This window comes from Geospiza fortis, unplaced genomic scaffold (assembly GCF_000277835.1).
Source record: "Geospiza fortis unplaced genomic scaffold, GeoFor_1.0 scaffold94, whole genome shotgun sequence".
Taxonomy (NCBI): domain Eukaryota; kingdom Metazoa; phylum Chordata; class Aves; order Passeriformes; family Thraupidae; genus Geospiza; species Geospiza fortis.
Genome location: NW_005054394.1, coordinates 527,574 through 553,321, shown reverse-complemented (window position 1 = coordinate 553,321; position 25,748 = coordinate 527,574). Strand labels below are relative to the sequence as shown.

Below are 25,748 nucleotides of genomic sequence, written 5' to 3'. Positions count from 1 at the left end.
TATGAAGGGAAAGAAATCCTTTTGCAATGAGATACCCTTTTGTCAATAACACATCTTCCCAAAAATCATGGTGGATGTGTTTTCTTTGAGAAGGGGAATTCACCTGGACTTTGAACCTAACTTTCTCTTTTAGCAAAGGAGCTGAGGGAGTTTGTGGTCACTTGTCATTTGAGTGAGGAGAAGTCCAGACTGCAGCTGGTTTTTAATAAAAATGTCAGAACAAGTACTTGGACACCAGAACCAAAGTGCAATCAGTAATGTGCATTATTAACATGGTGCTAAACAAGATGGTACATATTTAAACACAATACAGATGTATATATTTAAAGACTCTTTTATGTATAATTTTATAAATGTTTGACTGTATTTCCATTCAGATAATTTGGTTTAACTTGCCTTATGTCTGTGTTTCATGCTGAGTGAAGTGTTAAAATGTAACAGAAAGAGTAAATGTCACAAGAGAAAATTTATGCAGACACTCACAATTTTCTATTTTTGAAAGATTATTTAAATGCTTGCAAGCAAAAGTGTCAACTTTTATGAGAATTATGTTTTGTCTATTTTTATTTTAGGCTAAAGAAATAATCCTGGCTAAGCAAAAAGTTTCAGCTTCAATTAAACATTCTGGCTGCAATACACAGCAAAAAACCACAAGAAGGTAATTCCTTTTTATCTTCTCCATCAGTTTTATTTTTATCAGTGTGTTATTCTCATGTCAGAGTATGTACTTCTTTTATGTTATTGTTGAAAATATGAAAATATTGATTAGTGTAGAGTAAAAGTATGTCTAAAAGCTTTAGATTAATAACCTGTCTGGTGCTGTTTATTAAAAAGTGATCTCCTTCAATAGCAGAGACAAAAATCCACTTATTTTTGCCTATCAGGTTTTTTTTTCCATCAGCTCATTCAGGTTGTAAACTCGTATATACTAAAACAAAATCACCTACTAAGAATGGCCTCTGCAGAGCTGCTTGCTATGGAACCCAACTCTGGAAACCTTGTAGAAGGCAATTCTTTTCAATCTCTCTCATGAATGTATTTTCTTACCGTTATACAGGTTGATCTACTGCTCTAGTAAATAAGTTCAAAAAACAATTCTGCAAGGTTTTGTAACACAGATCCATCTTATTAATTGTGATGTCAACTCCAGCTCTTGAAATCTTGTAATCAATGACTGCCCAAAGCACGTGAATATCAGTGATGCACTATTTTCTGCTTTTACCCTTAGCAAGTGCTACTGTAGATAGACAGTGGAGTTCATGAACACTTGGCCTAAGTACAAATACCATGATATATGTTTTAATCTTTCCTTTTCCTTTTGCTATAGCCAATGGTATTCATACCAGAATAAGATATTGTAACAGCAAAGTCCCTTAAGCTGTTTATCCATTTATATTTGAAGTGTTGCACTAGTTTCCTTGTTTGATTTCATTGTGTTGAATCTTGTTAAAAAGGCTAAGCAGTTAGTAAAAAATGGCATTTTGGATCATAGCTGTTCTTGGTCTCAATATTTAGGACACTGGCAAAATGGTTCTGCAAGAGTCAGTTATAATTAATTCTACTATTAATTTCTTATTTCTAAGAAAAATCAGTCATTGACTTCTTTTCTTGATGATCTGCCTTATGAGAAGATAAGAGGGCACCTGCAAGAATTTGTTGAGGTTTCTAGTGAGCCCCAAGGACTGTACCCTTTCCTTAAGCAGCAGTCATTACAACAGTGCATCACTCTGATTACAAAGTATTTCAAATATTTTTAGAAGGTCTAGGTCAAGTGGAGGATACTTACTCTCCATTATACTTGCAAAGTCATGGAAGGAGTCAGGTGAAGTCCCTAGTGACTGGAAAACTGGAAATATTGCACCCATTTTTAAAAAGAGTAGAAAGAAGGATGCTAGGAATTTGTAAACTGACAGAATATCATCCTCACCTTTGGGATTTCTATTCTGCCTGGGAATCATGGAACAGATCCTCCTAGAAGCTGTATTGAGGCACACAGAGGACAGAGGGGTGGTTCAGGACAGCCAGCACAGCTCCACCAAGGGCAAGGCCAGCCTAGTGGCCTTCTGTGATCCAGTGACTGTAACAGTGAACAAGAGAACAGCTGCAGCTGTCATCTGTCTGGACTTCTGTAAGGCCTTGGTCATGGTCCCTCCCAACATCCTTCCCTCTAACTTGGTAAGATGTGGATGTGATGGATGGATGGTTCAGTGGATCAGGAATTGGTGGGATGGTTGTGTCCAGAGGGGAGTAGGCAATGACTCAATCTCTGGATGGAGATCACTGACAGGTGGCGTCTCTTAGGGACCCATACTGGGATCAGTACATTTCCATGTCAAGCACACTCTCAGCAAGTTTGTGGGTGACTCCAGGCTGGGTGGTGCAGTTCATATGCCAGAAGGTGGGATGCCATCCGAAGGGATGTGGATGAGCTTGAGGAGTGGGTTCATGTGAATGTCACGGGGCTGAACAAGGTCAAATGCAAGGTGGTGTACATGGGCCAGGACAGCCTCTGGTATAAATAAAGGCTGAGAACAGAAGGGATTGAGAGCAGTCCTGAGAAGAACTTGAGGATGCAGGTAAATGAAAAACTGGACATGAGCAGACAGTGTGTACTTGCAGGGAAGAAAGCCGGCCATGTCCTGGGTGGCATCAAAAGCAGCATGGACAGTAGCTTGAGGGAGGGGATTCTTCCTCTCTGCTCTGCTCTACCAAGACCTCACTTGGAGTTCTGCATCCAGCTCTGGGATCCTTAGTACACAAGAGACATGGATCTGCTGGAGTCAGTCCAGAGGAAGGCCACAAAAATTATCAGAGGGCTGGAGCACGTCTTGTATGAGGAAATACTGAGAGAGTCTGTGTTCTTCAGTGTGGAAAAGATAAGGCTTCAGGGAGACCTTCTAGCAGCCTTTCACACTAAAAAGAATCTTGTAAAGAAGATGGGAACAGATTTCAAGGAATAATTGTCTTAAAGTAAAAGAGGGAAAATATATAAGAAATAATTGTGTTATGAAGGTGGTGAAACACTGGCACCAGCTGCCCAGAGTGGTGATGGAGGCCCCACCCCTATAAACATTTAAGGCCAGGTTGAATGGGACTCTGAGCTACCTGATTTACTTGAGGATGTGCCTTGCTCATTGCAGAGGGGTTGGACAGGACAACCTATGAATTTCCCTTTGAACCCAAACCATTCTGTGAGTCTATTCTATGACTCTTCTTTGCAAAAGGAATGGTGCTTTTCAACAGAAATGCAGCTAAATCTTTAAATGCATTACAAGAAAATAAGTTAAAGAAACAACTTTTGGATTAGGAAAATGTATTTCCACAAAAGTAGAAGTAGGAAAAGAGTCTTTGAATTGCAATTCTTTCTAAAAATAGTATGTTTTGACCTCTTTAGCTGAAAAGTCGCTGACTAGCCAGATGTTAAAATTTTGCTGAATTGTTGTCTCTTAGATTACAGAAGAACATTCATTACAGTGATTATACTTGACAGCTACAGATGTCTTAGCTAAATGCTGTCAGACATATAATCTGCCAAACTGTAATGCAGAGCTTTAAATCTCTTTAACTCTTGTTAGTTAGATTACATGGTGATACTGTCATTACTTCTGCCACGTATGAGAGATTTCTTCTGTCACTGTATACAAAACTGTATGTGGAGCCTTCAAAGAGGCAAGTTTCTGTGGAAGGAATTATATTTATCTATAATATTCAGACTAATATAAAAATAATGGACTGACCTATTCTATTTACAAAGCCTCTATTAATGCAGTAGCTGAGTGTGCCATTCCTTACTGGAACTGGCCTCATAGGTCAGCTGTAAGATACCAAAGCTGAGGTCTCCACAGCTGCATAGAGGAAATTCAGAGGTAGGTAGAAACTGACTTTTCTGAAATTGTACTGGAAATCTTAAGAGTAACAGTTACATAAAGGCAACAATCCTTGTCTCATACCTTCAGCTTTAGACTATTCTTCCTTTAGTGTGTTGGAGAAGAAATAAATAAACCCCAAAATATCTCTAAATGTAAATATTCACATATTTGAGTTCCTCCAGTAAGGAAATATTCATAGGAATACAACATTTTTCTTTCATTTTTTGAGTTTTCTTCTTTTGCTTTTATTTTGTGTTTTATTACTGTAGTTCTTTATATACAGAGGGACTGAGAAATGCAGCCAGAGAACAGTTTAATTTGGAGAGACAAAGGAATGGAGTGGCAAGTTCTGCTGAATTAAAACTAATCAGCAAGTTCTAATCTTTACACACCTTTTATACTGAAATAAGGAATGTAAGGTAGAGGTGATTCCTATCTTAGTGGTTCAGGCATTGCAAATCTGACTGCCCTAAGTGTCTTTTCCCCTCTTAGCTATGCAAGAGTGCACTGGGTGACCAAGCCAGCATGTGCTCTAGAGAATACCATGTAATATATTAGATTGGAAATCTGATTTACATTCTACTGGAATCAGTTCTTAGTGACAGTGAATAATGTTTGGCTTTTGGCAATTTTTGTTTAGTTTTGTTTTGTTTAGTTTGGTTTGGGTTTTTTTTTCATCTGGATTCTTAAGGAGAAAAAAAAAGAAAAGTATGCTACTGGATTTTCCACTCTGTCTGCTGGTGAGCCCATAAATGCCTTTGAACAGGTTATCCAGTTTCAACTAGATTTCACTAATTTTGAGAGACATAAAATATATAAAATTACCTGTAATTTATATTGAACTTGAGACTGAGAAAACTTGAATGTTTTTAATTACTGTATTGGATTTTAATTCCAATCTTTTTCTAGCAAACATGTCATGATAAGATTCATTAACAGAACTTCTTTTATGGTTTGCAGTTTCAGTGATAAACAAGCATTACTTTACTTTTCTTGGAGAAGTAAAGTCTTGGAGAAGGTTTTAGTTGAGCTTTTCTTTGCTTATTAACATAAAAGACAGATTATTTAAAAATTCTCTACAGCCATCTCACTTGAGATATAGGTGTTGCTGAATATGAAATACACTGCAAAGCTCTGTTTTACTGGATGACCCAGATTTAACTTGGTTCATTTTGGTGGAGAAGAGGCAAAGAAAAAATTTGTGGGAAAAATTGTAGATCTAAGGGTAAGAATCTTTCTTTGGGAGTGAGAAGTTCTAATTTGAATCCTTGAAGCAGTCCTTGTGAAGTGTCAGAATAATGCCTTTCCACAGAAGGAATGGCTGAAAATCTCTCTCAGTCTTAAATTCCTACAGCTTACACAGAGAGATGTGATGGGTTGGAAGGGAGAGAACTCTGTTGTGAAGAGAAACACAGTAGAACAAAATTAATCATTTCCTCAGGATTGGGAAGGGAGGTAAGATGAGGTCAGAAACTGAATGGTGTTGCAGACAAACTGATCTGAGAGCTGCAAGAGGATTTATGTGATCTTTCAGAACCCAAACTCTCAGTGTCTATACCAAGCAGAAACATTTCAACATGAAGAAAGACAAGTGCATCTGAAGAGTGGCCTGAATGATGGATAAGTAAATGTGTGCTAAGATTACAAATGACAAATCAGTTATCAGTTCTGTTGAGATGTAATGCCTTTGATAAATACCTGGTATTAGATCACAAATCTTGAGAGCTGAATAGTTTGCAGAATTAATATTTTCTGGTAATGAAGTTTGCTATCTGTCATGAAGACATTGAGAACTTTTAGAATGCAGGTAATATTATATGGGAAAGGAGGAATCATAGGAACTGTAATTCAGTTGTCTTCTTAACCAGAAACTGTAGTCAAATATGACTAAGCAACATGTTAAAAATGTTTTTTACTCAAATTTATCTTGAAGTACGGGAGTCATTTGCATTCTCATAGAGGCCTGGAGCTAATCAAAGTAGAGGGTGTACGTCTCCATCATTTGACTAATTAGGAGAACAAAAGGTGGGGTTCCTCAGAAGTGATTTGAAAACTAATTTGCACACTGGCATCTGATAATCCTTAACTATAATAAAGGTGAGAAGGCTTCAGAAATGTGCCCTTCTGGAGAAAGCATTCTCAAGAGAACACTTCAGTTCCTGATCACTGCAGTCTGAAGTTACCTTTGGTTGTGCAGATGGGCCAAGGACAAAAGTCTGAGGGCAGAGATGGACTTAAAAGTTGCTTTCTACCATTCCATAACTTTGAAAAAACTTTGTTAGAATAAAGTGTATTTTCAGTATATGTTTCCTAAATGTTTAAGGGTTTCAAGTTTGTCTGACAAATTTAACAATGAAAGGAGGGAAAATAAGATGATATTATAGCCACATATAGAAATTCAGAGTCAATTTGCATATTGCAGGTATTGGAGCATTTTTCTTGCTTGCAGACAAGAGCAGTTGAAAATTTAATATCTTGAAGTGATTATTCAAAAGAAGGAAAGGGATGGAACAGTGAAGTTGAAAATGTCACAGTGGATATGATTTTTTGTCTAACTTTTAGAAATATGGACATTAGTAATATATATATTCTCAGTCTGATGAATCCTATTCATGAAATATATTTGTCTTTTAGAATAGAATGATCTAGATATCATGAGCCTTTTCTTTATCAGAACATTTACCACTGTTTTGTTAGTAATTCTTCACTGTTTTTTGTCCCTGAGAGATGCATTTGATTCTACCAGTATTCATGTCCTCTCACTGATTCTGAAGACTCCCGTTACAGCTTCATTTCAGATTACATACATATACAGAGATTTAAAAGGTCTCTTACACATGAAAGAGGAATTAATTTTCCAGGTACTTAAAAAACCATAATTATTTGCTTAGATTACCTAGTAGATTTTTTCCAAGCTTATAATTTCAAAAATTAAGACCAGAGTATGACAAGTGTCCTATGTTCACCATCATTTTTAACACACCTAAATAAAGAATTGTCATTCTCTAAGCTCTCAAATAAGATGTCATTCCATATACTGGAATCACTCTATTTTCTTATTCAAGAAAAGCATTTATTAGTACTTTGTCTAGGATGATAATCATTTTTTGTCCTGTTTCATCCACAGTGTTAAAAGATCTGAAAAAGTGCCTCTTCAAAGCAGTTGGTTGTGAGTCCTAAATTTCTTTGTATTTATGTCCTGATTCAGAAAGGAAACTTTCAGTCACATGTCAATAACCATATATTCTGGATCAAAGATATGAGAAATCTCTAGCAATCTAAATTTTATTGAAATTCAGAAGTTGACACAGGGGAATATAACTGTCAAGTAATTTAAATATCAAGTATGGAGATTAAAGACTGTGTAAATAAAAGTGTAAATTATCAAGAAATACCAAATTATCAGATATGCCATATGTCACACACCAGATTATTCAGCAGGCTGCTATAGTTATGCAAAACTTTCTTTTTTGTGGAGTCTTCTAATTTTATTCTTTAAAAACCTAATCAAACTGTGTGGAGGTAGAAATAGCCTTTCAAAGGGAAAAAATATCAGGAGGAAATAAAGGATTTAATTTATTTTTGTGTGGAGCTCTAGTGTTTGAACATAATTTTTTAGGTAGAGAAAGTTCAGCAGCAGGTAGCAGTGCCAAAAACTGTGAACTTCATCTATTTTTACACCTGAACTTGAAATAGTTTGCAAACACTGAGATTTTCAGGTATGCTTTCTAGCTGGTCCTTCAATGAATATTTTTGTTTCCATAATAGCTGTTTTACCATTGCTCATGGAAGAGCTTCAGAAACAAGGTGATTTTTGTTCTGTTAATTACATGGAAAAACTTGTTCTTTCTTCACAAAATGTTCAGGTGGTTATCTTTGACCTCATCAATACCCAGCCTCTTTTGCATAGATTGCATGCTGAGCGCAGTAGATCTGTGCTGTAGCTGCACTGGTTTCAGCCTAGGGGGGTCTTGCTGTCAGCCAGTTGTATTGTGCTAGCTGGGATAGCACTGTGGAGCTTTACTAAACAAGTATAGAATGTTCGATCATGTTCATGTAAGTACATGAAAACCCGCCTCCTTTCTGGAAAAATTCACTGTGCTTGATTCTCAGTCTTACCTGTTGCCTGTTGTTAACATACTTTGAGATTACATATGTTGTTGCAATTTTGAGAACAGCTGATGCAATAACCTTGTCATAGCTAGTTGATGTGGATTGTTACCTATCACTGTTAATTCAATTCTGGAATGCTGAAGTTTATTCTGCTACTAAGCAATAAGATATCCAAACTCCATTATTGTGTTTTCATGAATGACAATGTGTTCAATTTTAGAGCAGTTGAACAAATGTGAGATACCATTGCTAATTGAAATACTTCAAATTAAGGAAATTCTTTCCTAGCATGTGATGGAGGCACAAGCCGAGCCTAATTTATTTACATGTTCATGCTTTTTAGCTTTTTCTGAGGTGCCTCAGATTAGTGGTAAATGATTAGTTTAAGGGTCTGCTCTCTTTGTGATCTCACCAACAGCTACTGATAAAGTGATTCCAGGTCACAGCACATTTTGTAAATTACACAGGAAACTAAAATGCCCTTTACTTTTGGGGGGATGAACATTTTTTGGAGTGTTGCCACAAATTAACACTTTTTTGTTTCATTAAATAGTATAGTGAAATATCAGAAAAAAAATCTATAAATTGAAGAATGTTTAGGGTAAAGAAATAAAACTTTTCTTGGATTTGTTTTCATTACCCATAAAATTCTACTCTGAGTAATTTTTGCTTATGCCACCATTTGGAAAAGATTTATGCAGGTTATTAAAGCAGCTAGCTTCTCTGGCTGTTTTCTGCTCAGAAAAAATGATCAAATTATTCTTTTAGTACAAGAAAAACCTAGTGGCATGGAGCTGAAAGAGGTGGTTAGGCTGGTGACTGCCTCTTCTGGAGCTCCTGGTTTCCTCAGCATGGCACAGGAGGCGAGGAGGAGCCCTCCCGTGAGCCCCTCTGCGTCTCTGCTTCAGTGGGACAGAGACCCTGCACTAGTGAGGGCTGGGATGCCTGCTCACATCTCCCAGAGCCTTGATGGAGAAGCATTGGCAGAATTGGGAAGCTGCCCTGCAAAACTCTCCCTGTTTTAACAACTAAAGATGTTGTATTTTCAGTTTAAAATATTTTACTGTACTTTATATTCAAATTTTCATTTTCTGTGTTGTCATCCATAAAATGCATTCTGTAATGCAGTGACTTTGCCTCCCCCTTGTTTACTCTATTTCTAAGGAGCCTTTCTGATCTCCTAGGTAAACACTTTTCTCACATCTCTGAAGGGTAAGGCACTGTCTTTTCTAGTGCTGAGCTGGGAGCTGTGACTCAGTATAAAATGGAGTCTGAAGATGTACAAATCGTGTTGTAATTTGAAGAAATTAAACATAATTGTACAATTAAATTTCCATTTTGCTATTTTTTCATGTAAACAGTTACAAATTGCATGAAAGCAGGTTAGATTTTTTCTATTTAATCACTGAGCTCCTCTTTTAGAAATAAACAAGATTAAATGCTGCAAGACAGAGAGTATGTTTCAAATCTTTGATCATCGTGTGATGTGGATAGGTTACCTTAATGAGTGGCCAGTACACATTTCTAAGTGTCATCTGAAAGGGTATCCTTAATAGCAATAGCATATGAAAATTGTGTTAAAACTCTGACCCTTCTTATAATTTAATTTAATATTTTTCATAATAAAAACATGGTGAGGATTCATGTTGCCAAAATATAAAAATTAGCTGATCAAGGCGGACAAGTTCCTACAATTGTATTTTCTCTATAAATGCAAGTATTTCTGTTTTCCAAAGACAGACCTGTCACCTGGAAATTACTAGACAGTAAGTGGGAAGGAACTGTGTAAAAAGGAACAGAAAAAAAAGAATATAAAACAATTGGATTTAAAAAAAAGTCTTACATCAAAAGCCACCGATTTGTACTGTGATACCAGCAGTCACCATGTTCTGTTATAAAGGGAATTACAGCTATCTAAAATTAACTTTTGAAGTTGGAGACTAGGGATTCTTTTATACAAAATCTTAGAGATTTTGTATTACTTTCATGTGTTTGCACTTAGGGTTTTTATTTAGCAATCAATTCTCAAGTTAGAAGAACTCTTAACCCTGGTTTAATTGGACTCAGTAACAGCCCTCATACCATGTGTTTATAGGCAGGCACCCAAAATAGAACCATAGAATCACATAATAAATTCAAACAGTTCTCTTATATTTGACACTGAAATTATGTTTTTTCCATTTATTTCCCTCTTGTCTCAGGAGTGGACAAGTTGAGAAGTTAGAAGTGGATCCTAGTAAATATTCATTCCCTGATGTGGCAAAGATAGTCCAGGAAAAGGAACGAACTGGACAGGGACCTATAAAGTTCCAACCACAGAAGGTTACTGAGGCTAAGAAGAGCTCTGATGATTTTGAAAATAATGAAGATGTTCCTCCATTAATTTGAAACATTCTGAAATATCCCCTCTATAAGTAGTGTGAATGCTTGTGTTGAATTCACGATGCTATGTGTAAATAAAATAAAATAGAGCTGAAGTTGGCAATAACATTACATTTCCTATCAATAACTTTTTTGTGCTGATGTTTTCTGCTGCATTTTCTGTTAGTATATTACTATTTAAATTCTTTTTTCTAGATTGTTTACTTAGTAACTCTGAAATTAGAATAGGGGCCTTATATCAGAGATTGTAATTTCTTCAAACAATTTACTGTCTGGGTTGAGAGATGACACATTACTGTAGAAAAAGAGAAAAGGAAGAAAGGAAGAATGCACTTGTAACAAGAGTTATGATTTTTTTCATTAAACTAAGGATAGGAAAAAAATCTCTGTGTACTCCTTCAGTGTTTTCATTTTCATGACAGTAGACAACAGTAGAAGAAAAGGGTATGGTTGGAGTGAGAGATATTGCTGTAATCTACCATTCATCACTGAATCTCCAGCATAATGCACAGCTCCTGGATTCTGGAGCTTTCCTAACAATCCCACTTCTTGAAGATTTTGGGAGAAAATAAAGAGAAACTTAAAGAAAAAAAAATAAGTTGAGTGACCTACATTACCTTGCTTATGCATTTGTAATTGTTTATAATGGAAGACTTCATTTGCAAGAGAAAATGCTTCAGATTCAAATCAGCTTTTGCTTTTAGTCAAGAGCAAGCAAGGTCAGGAAGAATCAAACAATATTTTCTGGTTAAAACTTGTTTTCATCCTTAAGATAGAAGATTAATAAGTTGCAGTTATAACTGAGCACTGTTTAAGCTCAAATACTGCCCACAGTATCCTCAGCATAGTCACATTGATAACACAGCCTTTGAAAGTGCTGTGTCCCTAATTGTGAAAAACATCGTGCAAAAACCTCAGCAGTTTGAATGAAAATATTCCCATTGAATTCTGGGAATTTTTAGCCACTCTAAAGTGTTTTATAGTTCTTCACAGATGTTTAATGTAAGATAAAGATAAATAGTCTATCTTAAAGTGCACTGAAGAGAAGCAGAAAATATCCATCAGCTTAGGCTGATGGCTTGAACCGATGCATTTTCTTTGGTTGCAATTTGAAATAGATATAGGGTGAAAAAATGAGGTTTCATATTAATGCTGGATATACTAAAAGCTGAAAAGAAAACTTATATATCTCAAAGACATAAACCAAAGTTGAATTTGGGCATTATCTGATGGATGTCATATCATCTTGGATTTCTCTTTTGCACTAACTCAATTTTTCCAACTCCAGAATAAATTCTTCAATGATACAAGCCTCTGAGCCCTGGAATATATTTAATCAGCTCTGCTCTGGTTAATGGAGTATGAAAACATCAACTGCTTTTGCAATATGTCCCAATTCACTAGGAATGCCTAATTTTGCCAGCTAATATGGAAAAGACATATTAAATTTTACCTCTTGATCTCACTGAGTAGTAATATGGCCATAGGGTGAGCATGGATCCTTTTCTAGATTGCACATCAAGGTTCTGTATTTGAGGTGGCACAGGGTGTCCCTGCCCTGGGGGTGGCAGTGGGGCTGCAGGATCTTGGGGACAAACAGGTTCCAGCAAGGGCCAAAGGTGACAGCAGTACAGGAGGAGGAGCTGAGGAGGGACCCCAAGAGGAGCTGGAGGAGGGCAGGAGGAGTTGCAGGCTCAGAGAAGGGGTCCCCCGTGGCAGCCCCAGAGAAATCCCGTGGAACAGAGACCCCCTTGCAGCCCAGGGGGAGTCTGGGAGTCCTGAAAGTTGGTGCTGTTTCATGAAACAGTGCAGGCCAAATGGGAAAACAGACAACAAATAAAGTAATTTTTACCAATCAGATGGACAATTTATGTTTTTATTCCTTTCAAGCCTACTTCCTTTTGTTTCAGAAGTATGAATTTTGCTGACCTTGGGATAGAGGAAGAGAAAAGGCTCCACCACTTTTTTGAAGAGAAAAATCAGTAAATTTTGGCAGCAGATCCATTTTTTTTAATTTCCTGTGATTTCATTGATTGTTGTGAGGATTTCCTGATGTTTCTAAGAAGTGAAACTTTTACAGGATTTCTTCTTTTTCTTCATTGCTTATATCTATAAATCTTGTAGGGACAATCAACCTTTCTAACCTTCAGCCAATATGGATGAATCTTTCAAGAGTTTTACACAATTGTGGAAAACAGAGGCCTCCATGCAGCCTGGTCAGGTATTGTTATTTTATTTTTTTTCATAAAGAGAGCTATAAAAAAATAATCTCTAATGTCAAACCAAAGGATAATATGATTGTATCTTTCCCCGTTCCAACTCAGTTCTCTTTTTCATCTGGTTTCATTGTGAATAGATTTTGCTCTGATTTTGGGGGGAAAAAAATGTATTGAGCTACAATTATACCTCATAGGAAAATTAATAGCAGGTACCAAAACATTCTTGGAACCACTGAAGAAAGAGTTGTTTCAAGCAGAAGTTGATCACAGAGAGACAAAGTACACAAGACAAAATGATGCCACAAGAACATAAACACACCTTACAAAATTTCTGATTACTGCAATGCAATTTTGAGAAAAGAAGACAAAAGAGGACAAACGACAGGCAGCCAGATAAAATATCACACAACACAGATAAAATATCCCCTGTATAATGAAAATTAGAAGAAAACAAAAGGAATGAAAGATAGTCAGAGCCCCCACCAGAGAAAGGAAGACTGAGAACGGAAACTCCAGCATTGTCCCCCCCAGTTAAGGACATGGCAGCTGCTCAAAGCCATTGTGCATCTGGAGCACAATTCTCATACTTAGAGGACACCAAAAAATGCTGCTTTTTGATTTGCCACTTGCTGCATTCTGCCCCTGCAGACTCAGCAGTTGCACATACAGCATTATCTCTTACTATGTAATTGGGTTAAGTAGATTAAAACTTCAGAAAGCACTGAGTGTGTGTTGTGATATTTCACCTCTAACTAGATGACTGGAGGAATTTTAGCAGCATGCAGTTGATGGATTTACTCATCATCCAGTAGACAGGAGATGGATAGGGTTAATGACAAATTCTGGCAGTACTGAGAGGAAAGATGTGTAACACTTCAGGAATGCTCTTGGATTTGCCACAAAATCTTCCTCTTGCTCTAAAATTGGGATGGGATGTAAGTTTTAGATTTGCCATGAAAATGAGAGATTTGTTGATGCACAAACCAGAAAGTGTCCAGTGGCCTCCAGCACTAAATTGATTCATCTTGGTCAAAAAAAGCAAAAGGAGAAGGGAATCTGTTACACTAGGAGAGGGTAAAGCTATCCTGCTCTTCCAATTACAGTGCTAAATCATAACCTCACAGAATATTAAAGGTTGGAAGGGCCTGTGATGGTCGTCTGGTCCAACTTCCCTGTTTAAAGTGGAGCCAGTTGTGCAGGACCACATACAGATGGCTTTAGAATATCTGCAGGGAGGGAGAATTCACAGCCTCCCTGGGTGACCTGTGCAGGCACCTGGTCACCCTCACAGTAAAAAAAAATGTTTCCTGATGTTCAGAGGAATCTCCTGTGTTCAGCCTGTGCCCACTGTCTCTGGTCCTGTCACTGGGCACAACCTATTCACAGTTTAATTGCAAATTATTTGTGAATAAATGTATTTCTTCTGTTGCATAGTCATCTGTAGCATGCTGAAGTTTATTGTTCTCATTTGCAGCACTTGAGCAATACTGACAGAAGAAATTTTCTCCCTCCACCTCTGATACACCCAGGCAGAGTGAAAGCTCAATGAAGTTGAAATCTAAGAAAACAGCATATGAATTAACATATGGGGACAAAAGATATGACATAATTTAGAAAACACAGCTTACTCAGAGTGACAGTTCATGCTTTACTTTTTAAAAAGCAGAAATTATAAAAGATATTATTAGTGCCAGAAGTGCTGCTCTTGGTTTCACAGTTGTGCACTGAAACTATCTAATAATCAGGTAGGATCTCTGAGGTTTTGTACAAATTGTTCCTGCATCAAACATGTCACAGTCAAAGCACTGTGAGAGCCACAGAGTACATCAGTTCTGGAGACTGTTTACTGTGTTGGTTTCAGAATCACCATGGATTACCTGAGCTAATTATAAAACATAGACATTAGAAGGAGCAGGGAAGCAAGGAAATCATGTTAGACAGACTGGGCATAGTTTCTTCTGCCTTACAAACCCTACAGACAACAGCAACCACTACTTTACACAGAGCACAGAAATGTGAGCCACAGATCCATTTAAAGCAACTCTACAGCTCCTCATAGACAAGCCCTGATGTGGTGGGAATTGGCCAGGGATCAGGAGTCAAAAGCCCATTCCCTTAAGGAGATGGGATAGCACAGAACCAGCCCTCTGCTTTGTCTAGGTGTTAGCATAATAGTTTGCCCTTGGATGAGTTCAGATCTGCATAAAGCGTCAATTTTCCTATATAGGGCACTATATGGAGATGTCTCAACTTATAAATCACTTTTCTGATATTTGACAACAGCTTTTGTAGCATAGGAAAATCATAATAACCAGGTCCACGCTGGGGATTACACTTCTGTTCCTGGAAATACAACTCTCAGTGTAGTACAGCCTGAATGTCTGGGCAAAAACAGACCTCAGAAGTTATAGCATGCACCATATAAACAGAAGCATTTAAAACCTCCACAGCTCTAAACAATAAACACCTTCCTCCTCAGAAACTTCATAGGAAATATATGTATAGAAGAGTTGACTGGTGAACATTTGGCTAGAAAAATGTGACCTGTGGTTATGTTTTGACCCTTGTTTTTGTGCTCTTACTGCTAACCATCTGCAAGTCTACCAGCAGCATAATTATGCCTGTTTGACAGTGTACATAAATTAGTGTTGGCTCCTCTGGTTTTACAACAAGGCAGGCAGCCATCTGACTTTTTAATTAAGGATTTCACTGAGATTGATAATAAAGTTCCAATATGCTTCCATATTTAAAATGAAAGTGCATCATCAGTGTAAAAATTTTCAAAGGGAAAGCATCCATGGAGATTTATCAGGCACCTATGAAGTGTAGCTGAAGTGAAACATGACATCAGCTACAGAAGAAATCCAAGCTGTCTGCTTTTCCTGCAGTGAACTCTATTCTGCAATGGAAATCCTCTAAGGGAATCAAGTCCATTTTTTTTCACTCATTTTTTTAAACTTCCATGAACCTAAGACTCTGTACTGTATTTCTGAATATTTAAAGATGCTGATATCCTGCACCATTTCCAGAACTTCCTTATGTGTACTTCTGCTCAGTATCTAGTTACAGCTTCAGCTATTTAAATGCTTTAAAGTGTCACCCTTCCTTATGTCTGTAGTAAAAGCTATATTCATCTCACTAAAATTATTTTTCAATATGCTAAATAAAAATGCTTGCCTTTTTAAATTTATGCCTACACTTTAGCTCAATCTGGGAATTCATGTGTGAAACTAAGTCACTGTCAAACATTCTTAAACTTTTCCAAGTGTGTCTCCAGTATAGCTCTAGAGTATCTTAGATAAATCAATTAAACTTTTTCAGTTTCTATCCTACAAAACTTGACTTTCAGTCTGAACATTCTCGAAGTGGTAGTGGAGTATCAAAGGCTCCTATGACATGTTGTTATGTATCTATTGTTGTGAAGGTGTCAGAGATTACTTGGTGCTAACATACTGGGGAGGTTTCTTTGGGGCTGCAGGTAATTTCTCACACTTTATCAGCTGTGTTGAGATACATAATTACATGTCTGTGATCTGTAAAGCAAATTCTCCCTCTTTATCAGTGTTTGACACTGGATGCTTAACAACCTGGTTAATCAAAAACAGATTATACTGCTAGAATTAATGAGGCAATGAAAGGGTTTAATGACTGAGGGAAGCTTTTTAATGCCTGTTTCAAAGGCATTACTCAGTCTAATATTTGCTCGTAAGTAGTAGAGAAATGTGTGGCATGGAAGTCACAGTTATCCAGACAAATGAATTTCTCAATTCAGCTCAAACCTGTTATCTCATCACTGAAAACCTCAAATCTAGTTCATGTTCTTTTGACAGACAAAGTTCCTTTTTCTTTCCCCTTGTACTAATTCAGGATTCAGTGTAGAAGATTCAAGGACAGCTGGCAAAAATGACCATTTAAATCAGCTCAGGACTCAAGTAGGAGGGATTTTATTACTGGATATATCTGAACCACAGGATTAAAGAAAATTACCACATGTGGTTAGAGACAGAGAAGTCTGCCTATTAAATGAGCTGTGAAATTAATTTCAGCAACTGATAGCTCTTGAAATACCAGATCTTGAATTTATCAGTGGGATCTTGAAAAGAAAGATGCATAGTTTGGTCAGACAGACTGAGGTTCCAGGTTCCACTTTGCTGTAAAGACTTTATCTAGTATTCTTTGGCCTGGATCTTTACTCAGATTGGGAAAGAGGACCCAAGGTATTGTTCAGTCTGTCTGAGGAAGGAACAGCTGTGTGTGAACACAGGTGTGAATGTTCTCCCCATTTCTTGTCATGCACAGTGTTCTCACTGCTTTTGTACCATGACACGGTGGGTCTGCTCAGGTGGTCCTAGGAATCTGTTCCCTGACATTGCAAAGAGGGGAACAACAAATGGAGACCTCCTGCAAAACTGTCATCCAGTCTCGAACTAAACCAGGCTCCAGCTGTCCATTTCCAGGCCATGAGAATATGGCACTGGTTTGTATCTTTCATGCTGATTTTGAGTTCTTGCTTAGAGTTCATAGGAGCTCTCACCATTTCCTTTGCTAAAGGAATTTGAGTGAACAGCTTGATGTACAAACAAACCAACTCTTAAATTCTGCATCTTGCAGGGTTTATTGTCAGGATGAGTCACTTAAGGGAAAATGCCTTTGCAATAAGAAATCCCCAGCACTCAGATCCACAGGTGCCTTACTTCAGGACCTCATACACCATACCCTGCAGTTTCCCAGGAAGGGCTGAGCTCTACTGTTTTATGTAGTCTCTACTCACTTCCTCAGGAGCCCTGAAGGCTTCTCAACTTCAGCTTAATTGATGCTGAAATTATTGGTGAATTCTGAGTCAAAACTGGGAAAAGACATGCTCATCTTATGGGATCATATGAAGAATTTTGGATAAAGTGATAAACCTCAGTCCCTCGATCCAGCAGAGGCAGAGATAAGAATATAATTCAGAAGCCTATCACTTGAGGCAGGAGGCACAAATTCACCAATGAACTTCTTATGCCATTGCCCACAGCAGTAGGTGCAAGGAAGACCAGATGAAGTCAAGCCAGAAGCCCAATGAGCCCAAGATGTGCCTCAGTTCAAGCAGGACATTTCTGGGCCAGCAAATACAGGGAGTGACAATCTCCCACTGCTCTGGAGGGCTGTGTGTGATTGCCCCATCACACCTGCTAACCCTTGAGGCAGACAGGTTCTCTTCCACAGTCCAACCTAGCCCAGCCCCTTCCCCTCATTCTGGGAGAGGCAAAATTCAATTTTTCATACCCTGCAGGGAAGACTTGACCATGCTCTGTATAAGAAAGTTTGGAAAGAGCGATCCTTCCCTGACACAATCTCAGACAGTTAGCAGCTAGAGGAAAGTCTGACCTAGGGGGCTGACATGCAATTTTCTTTGGTAGAACACTCCTCTGGGAGTCTGTGTTGCTGTTATTTCACACTAACTATGCTCATAAACCTCCATCCTTTATCCTGTGGCTACAAGCTTCATGCTTTAATTATGCCTCCTGTAAATATTTGCCTTAGTTTATTTTAAACCTATCAACATATCTTTGGGGATTCCCAGTTCCTTTGATTCATCCTGTTGTTTTCCTCAGAACCTTTTCTACTTCTGTTACATCCAGGACAGAGTGGGGCAACATCTAAGTCCTTGCCCTGTGGTTTTACACAGCACCATGTTATCTCTCACTTTCCTACAGGTTCTTAATGGTCTCTTATATTTTCAATGCTGCCAAGAACTGTGCCCACATATTAATAAAACTGCCTACAGGGAGCTCAGATTTTATTTCCTGAGTTTCAGTAGCTAGACAAGAACCTGCCACTATGTACTGACAGATCAAGCTGGTTTATGTAGAGTTATCTTCCCCTTTGTATTAAGCAATATTGAGCTATTGTTTCCTTCAGTCACTCAAGTCCTTGGGATTTTCAGACATTTTTGTGCTCTTCTCAGGCAGTCTGAGATATGATTCCTGCAAGCCATTTTATCACCTCAACATTTATTTTAGCAAATACAATTATCTTATTGTTCATCTCTTTTTCTGGACTGTTTGAGAAGGTGTTGAGCAGCTCAGCTTTGAGCCCAGGTCTCTCTAGGGATCCACAGATAATCCTCCATTGTGAAAACTCTTTATTTTTACTCTGTTGCCTGTCTTTAAGAAATTCTTTATCCTTGAGCTGACCTTCCTTTTTATGCCATGACAGCTTAATTCCTTTTCCTAATCTTTCAACCTTGTCAGAAGCTTTCTGAAAAAATGAATGCCTTATATCAACTAGAACATCCTTTTCCATAGGCTTAGTAAGAGTATTTCTATTTGAGTTGAAATATTGACAGTAAAACTTTCAAATGACTGGCCATTTCAATTGCTTCTGTATTTAGTATCCAATCTGAGATGCCTTTGGAGGACAATGATTTTCCACTTTTTCAATAAGTGATCAGACCCTACCTTTCATCATTTCCTTGGAGAAGTTTAAACTTGAATTCACCAGTTCTTGCTTAAAAACTTGGTTTGGATTTGTGGAAATATATAAACAGAAAGTAGAATACAGCAGAATTTCTGATTTATGCTGGACAGGGACTGGTCACAAAACACAAAAGCAAGAATTAGAATTTCAAGAACACGTCTTAAAAAACCAGAAAATACTTTATTACTTCCCATGCAGCATTTATCAAGTCAGGTGAGGTAAATGCACAAGATTTATTTCCCAGAAGGCAGAAGAGATGAAAAAAGACACCACTTGCAGATAAAGCAGAGGAGAGAGCATCTTCCCTTCTTCTGGACTGGAGTTGAGGAGAAAGGAGAGCACACCGAGATGCCAAAGGCACTAAGTGCAAAAAACCCTTCAAGCATTTTTGTCTACGTCGCCTCCTGAGAGTAAATTGTTGGGACTTCCTCACTTCCACTGCAATCTGGCTGTACAATGCTTTTCAAAAATGTCACTTTCAATTGAAAGGTCACTCCAGCAGAGCATTTTGCCAAGAATTACAGGTACACATTTTTACTTTTACCTTTAGGAGCCCATATTCAAATTATTTTAAAATTATTTTTTAAAGCGAATAAACTCTTATTTTACACTGGAGCTGGAAAGAGCTGAATGTTCTTGTTCCCTTTAGACTTGAAAGAACTTAAAATTTGCATGTCAATACTCTTTAGTAGATGCACTTTTACATCATTTGCATGCCTTTGACTGCATGACAATTAACAGATTAGTATCTGCATATAGTGTATCTTTCTGGGAAATGGTAAGAGGGCAGTGAGAAGCTCTACAATATTCAACATATTCATTGGCATTTCAGGGTGAAGCAATTACAGTGTCTCCACTAAATTTATTACTGCACTCTGTCAGAAGAATCAGACCTTGGCAGTTTAACCTTGATTATTCTGATAGGGTGGTATAGAAATATGGCAGACTATTAATAAAGAATGCAGGAGTTGTTTAGACCTTAGTCAAGAAACTCATTGTGAATTCCATTGTAAAGAATTTTGGAGTGAAGCATGACTTGGGAGTTTAAAAAATAGCTTTTTAAATGGCAAATACATCAGTGAACCTGAGAACATCAGTCAGGAGAAGAGTTGTGGTCTGAGTACAGTGCATGAAAAATTCTTGCACTAAATCCTTGTGAACTTGAGTTATTCTTATTGGTGTCCTCCTTCATTCTGGCATTTCAACACCAGACAGACAGAGAAATTCAATTTCCCTCCATGCATAGATGTTGAAGCCTTGGAAACAAGATATGAATTTTGGCAGAACCTATGCATATAAATCCATTGATGCACCCCTAAGGTTGTATGTGTCAAACTCCACACAAGTGGGATGAGAAGAATAGAAGAGGATAGGATAGAGTAGAACAGAAATTAATAGAACAGAGCAGACTGGTTCAGTTGGAAGAAACCTGCAACAACCATCTAGTCCAACAGCCTGACGAATTCAGGGCTCACCAAAATTTGAAACATGTTATGAAGGGCATTGTCCAAATGCCTCTTAAACAGTGACAGACCTAAGATATTGTTCACCTCTTTAGGAAGACTGTTTAAGTCTTTGACCATCCTCTCAGTAAAGAAATGCATCTTCCCAATGTCCTTTCAGACCTTCTTGACACAACTTGAACCCTTCCCATGCATCCTGTCACTTGGATCCCAGGAAGAAGAACTTATCACTCCCCCTTGCCTTCACGCCCTCCAGAAGCTTCTGGAGAGCTTCCTCTCAGCCTTCCCTTCTCCAAACCAGACAAACCCAGAGCCCTCCCCACAGGATGTGCCGTGCAGCCCTTTCACCAGCTTTCTTGATGTCCTCTGGGTGCAAGAGTTCATTCTCTTTCACAAATTTGCTTAAATTGAGGACAGAAGCACTGCTCTGTGACAGTGTAGATAAACAAAGTCCATCCTGAGGAAGAGTATCCAACCCTTCTAGGAGCCTGATGGGGCCCAGCCTCTCAGCCCATGTTTGCAGCCCTATCTCAGGAGTTGCAGAATCCAACAGAAGCAATGCCAGCTGGTGCTGCTCCTCCAGTGCCCATGTCCATGCCATCCATGACTTGGTGACAAGTGCATTCTCCTCCGCCATGCTTCAAACCAGTAACATCCTAATGACTGCTGTTGCTGTGGGTCTCTGCTGTGTCAGTTCTGCTGCCTTCATCCTCACATTGCACATCAAGTGAATGATTTAACCCTCAATGTGGCCTAGGAAGGAGAGGACTGTTGATCTTTCTTTTTCCTGCTTTTGCCTTCACTGTCTCTTTCTCCTGCCATGTCTACCCAGTCAGAAGTGCTGCTGGAGGTCCTGGTTCCTTCATCACCACCCTGTAGGCATCCTTCTGGCTGTGCAGTGTTGGACAATGCTCTTTTCCTGACCCTGAGATGAGGCAACTTAGAGGCATTCTAAAAACTCTTATTCCATTTTCAGTCTCATGAGAAGGGTGAGACAATACAGATGTTATAGTTCACACCATCACAATCAGAAGCCAACTATTTCCTACTTACAATACACTATAAGTGTTTCTTGCCTATCAGCTTTTTGCTACACCATGCTGTAGATGTCTCAAAGCCAATCATCTGAAACTACCCCTCGTGGGTCCCACTACAATGCATTTTTCATAGTTCGATTTCTCCAAAGTATCCAGTCTTATTTGCAAGGTAATCCTTCAAAACTTTTTTCTAGCTCCATTTCTCTCTCAACATCTGTCCTGTTCCACGGCATGTCTAAGTCAGCATTTCTTTTCTCAAAGTTTGCATACAGATGCATACTGCAGGGGCCTTCTGTCAGGCCCTGACAATTCTCTACAAATCCATTTCCCACGTGCAGAGCTCCACATGTTGCACAGAAAGGCACCCATGCAGAGCTGACAGCAGTATGGGGGCTCAACCTTCAGCCTTACTGCTGCTCTAGCCTGGTTCCTGGTGTTGTATTCAGATTCAAACAACGGCCTCGCTGAAAGTTTTGTCCTTATTGCCCCTATTTAAGTTATTTTACTTTTTGTTTAAGCTTGACATATACCCTGCAGCTTCCTGAGGTCACTTATGCCTGCTTCTTTCTTATTAAGTGATTCTATAATATTCACAGGGTTGGAGTAATTACCTGGTCATGGTCCTCGCTCTGTCTGCTTCCTGTTTTGAAGTATTTGACTTGTATTGAAGGAATATTCGAGTTTTAAGGCAACAAAATTTCTCCTGCAGTGGTGATAATGGAGAGGCCTGTACTGTCCCTACTGTGGCAGTCTGAAAAACACACGTTTTCCACGCTCTTCAGACACGCACAGGATGAGGATGCACAGAAAGGCTGAAGGTAAATAGGAGGAGGGGACATGTGGAGAGCTGGGTGTGCTGGCAGCCTTCAGCTGGCTTGTGCTGGATCTCATGAGTAGGATGCTCTTTAGATCAAACATCCATGGCTTTCCAGAAGCTTCCCACTGCAATATCCATAGTCTCTCATTCCAGTGATGACAGCCAGCCTTCTGGTTTGGAGTGTTCATACAGGAGAGGTGAAGAAAGCCTGCAGCATCCCAGGCACTTGTTTGAAGACTTTGGGCTGGTAGTAGTGGATGGAATCTGACAGTGGCTGCCTCATCTTGAGCTCTTCAGGAGGTGGCAATCAGCTGGTGAGGGACACCAGAAGGCTGAAGGCAGGCAATCCATGGCATGTGGTACTCAGCCATCCTTAACATCCCTTCCTGTGGATAGGACAGGAGAATCTGGATGAATTTTTGGTGCAATTAGCTCATAGAAAACAAGCCTTTGCTTGTTAAAGGCGTGACACATCAATTGTTTGCACATGCATCTAATTAGTATGGGATTTGAAAAAGTCTTAGGAGGGAGCCAGAGGGCAGGGGAGGCATCACATTCTGCTTGTTTGTCACTTTTCCTTTGTCAAAACCATGTCATTTATGTTAAATGCCTTATTAATCAGAGCATGACTTTCTGACATGCAAAAATACATCCCTTTGAAAGCTGAGCCATCCAGATTATGTAAGACCCAAGACACATTTTTTTCCCAGCCTTGCAGTGGATTAGTGTCTGTTACCAGCTCAGTGAACACTGACATCTTTTTTGTTTGATTGCTCTACATATTAAGTTGCTGAGCAAACCAAGATCCCTTTTTTTCCCCTCTGGGTGCATTGCCAAGGTGCAGTCAAGCAGCAAAACATTTCAGTTAGGTATTTTATGAAAGAAATGGAATTTTTTTATGTCTTCCATGTATTCAGGTCAAGTCACCCTTTTTGGTTTAAAATCCTAAGCAGTCTTTAAGTTGGACATGTGCAAACACTCCATTTTAACTGAGGATTTATTTAATTCAGCAGTAGAATAGGTTGCCCAGAGAAGTTGTGGATGCCCTGTCACTGAAAGTGTTCAAGGACAGATTGGATGGGGTCCTGAGCATCTTGAGTGGATGGCAGCCCTGCCATGAATAGGATTTGGAACTGGATGATCCTTGAGGGGCCTTCCAACCCAAGCAATTCTGTGAGTCTGGGATTTTTCAAGTGTCTTTTTCTACCTCAGCCAAACTTTACCTACATGAAACATAATCAGGTCTTTGCATAAACTGCAGCACATCCTAAGAACTGTCCTGCAGCAGTGCCATGCACAGAGCAGCCTCATGCCTATGCATGAGCTACACAAGGTTGCTTCACCAGTTTGTCCCTGCTGTGTCCCCATGCCACTGTATTTTCTAACAATGTGCTGTCTAATATGTGCAGAATCACAGAATATCCTGAGCTGGAGGGGACCCACCAGGATCACTGAGTCCAGCTCCTGACAGTCTTACAGAAGTAAAAAAACTTTCAACAGTTTTTTTTTTTTTCTGATGGGAAACAGTAAAGGGATTTCACTGCCATTGAGAGCAGCTCTTGCAAGTCTCACTGGCAGCTGCCTTTGCACAGGAGCCAGAAGATGAATGTGTGGAAGAGCCAGACAAGAAGTGTGGGGAAAAGTCCTTCAAAATACCTGTCACTTTTGAGAACACAGGCCCATAGAGCCAAGGGTGGTCCAGCAAACAGAGGTGAAGATGTGCTGTGGAAAATTCATCAAAAAGATGCAGACATCCTTGCAGAAGCTGTTCACATAGCTGGTACAGTCAGAGGGGCCTCTTTGCAAACAGGACATAGGAGGAGATCCCCATCAATGCATCACTGCAGCTTCCAGCAGCTTCCATCTGGGGGTCAGACATTCCTTTACCCTCAGCCTGTCTAGGAGTGAGGCTAATTTACCTCATTCCTGCCTGCAGGCTTGTTCCAGTGCAATGTGGGGAGTATCACCATGGCTGTGAGGTTTTGTTACCTTTGTGCTTGGCTCAGATAATGTGGGCAGTAAAACAGCAAGGATCAGCCAGCCTGGAGGAGCTGAGGGCAGTGCAGTTATGGCTTGTACCATGGGTGATGTGAAAAGCAGTGATATCAGTAAAAATTTTCAATGCTTCCAATGATCTTCAAGCTGATTGAAAATATTGTGCTAGCTCCAGATGTCTGGTTAAGAACAAATTGCTGAGCAAATTAAAAGCCATAAAATGTAAGGAGAAATGAATGAGATATTAAGCACTCCAAAAACAAGGAATACCAAAAGACATGGTGGCCCTCAGAAAATCAGCTCTTCTCTAGTGCACACACCTGGCATCTTTATATAGAAAGAGAGAGAATGAATATATGTATAATTAAAAGATAGGGCTGGATTTGCACTGAAATGAACCACATAATTGTAGGAATTCCTGATTTTGTATGTGCCTAAAATATCTTCTTTGAATACTATTTGTGTTAATCTTATTTTTTTAAATATTTATTTAATTCTGAAAAATGATTTAAACTCCAGAGATGCATTGAAAGAAGTCACAAGCAATTATATGCTCCTGCTTAATATTCAGAAGAAACAGAAAAGAAGCTGTTAAACTATCCATGGTCTGTGCCAGATCTGCAAATGTCTTCTCTGAAAGCTAATTACATCTTGGCATATGGAGTCTTGGCAAAAGTGTTGCAATAAAAATAGAGAACAAGAAAAGAACTAATTCTCTGCATTTAAAAAAAAGTAATTCATAGAGCAAAACTCTTTGGTCTCCTGCTGCTTGCAAGCTGTTAATATAGAGCAGAAAGGAACACTTCCTAATTTAGTATGGACTTTCTTCTAAGAACTGCCAATTCTTCAGATGCTGGGGGAGAGCTAGAGTAGCAAAGCTGTCCAGAATATCAGAGTTATAATTGTTTTTCTCAGTCTCTGCTGCCTATCAGCAGAGACACTGGTGAGTAATCCAATTAAAACGAGCATCTCTCATTTGGAGACTGAACCTGAACAAGGAAATCCAGGGTCCAATGAAGAAATGGGAGTTTGCCCTTAGCTTCAGTGAAAACAGGATTAAAAGAACTGGCCTTGATTTTAGAAATCATTGATGGACAGCAAGGACATTTGAAGTGCATGTGTAAAACTAAACTATTAATTAAGTTCCACTGACCTTAATATGGGACATTATGTTGCAAGTGTGGCTGTGAGTTCAGAAAGATTCATCCCATCTACCTTTGGATTTCTACCATGTAGATGTCTGTCTCTCTAGTCACTCCTCAAACTTTAAAAGTCTCTTTAATAAGAGAAATAAGCAGCTAAAGATGTGAATTATCTACTTTTGGTGTTTATGACAAAGCACCTATTTCTCCTGTTTAACTGGAGACTCTCAGACTCCATTTGTATCATTA

At 38.8% G+C, this 25,748-nt stretch overlaps 1 protein-coding gene across 1 annotated transcript in view; it reads left to right on the top strand.

Annotated features, from left to right (window-relative positions):
* Positions 1–10,747, top strand: part of LRRC6 (leucine rich repeat containing 6) — a 35,112-nt gene extending 24,365 nt beyond the window's left edge. Inside the window, 2 exon segments of the mRNA XM_005425721.2 lie at positions 573–658; positions 10,184–10,747. Of these exon segments, the coding sequence (XP_005425778.3) occupies positions 573–658; positions 10,184–10,370 (273 nt within the window). The 3' untranslated portion in view covers positions 10,371–10,747.
* The last annotated feature ends 15,001 nt before the right edge of the window (positions 10,748–25,748 follow it).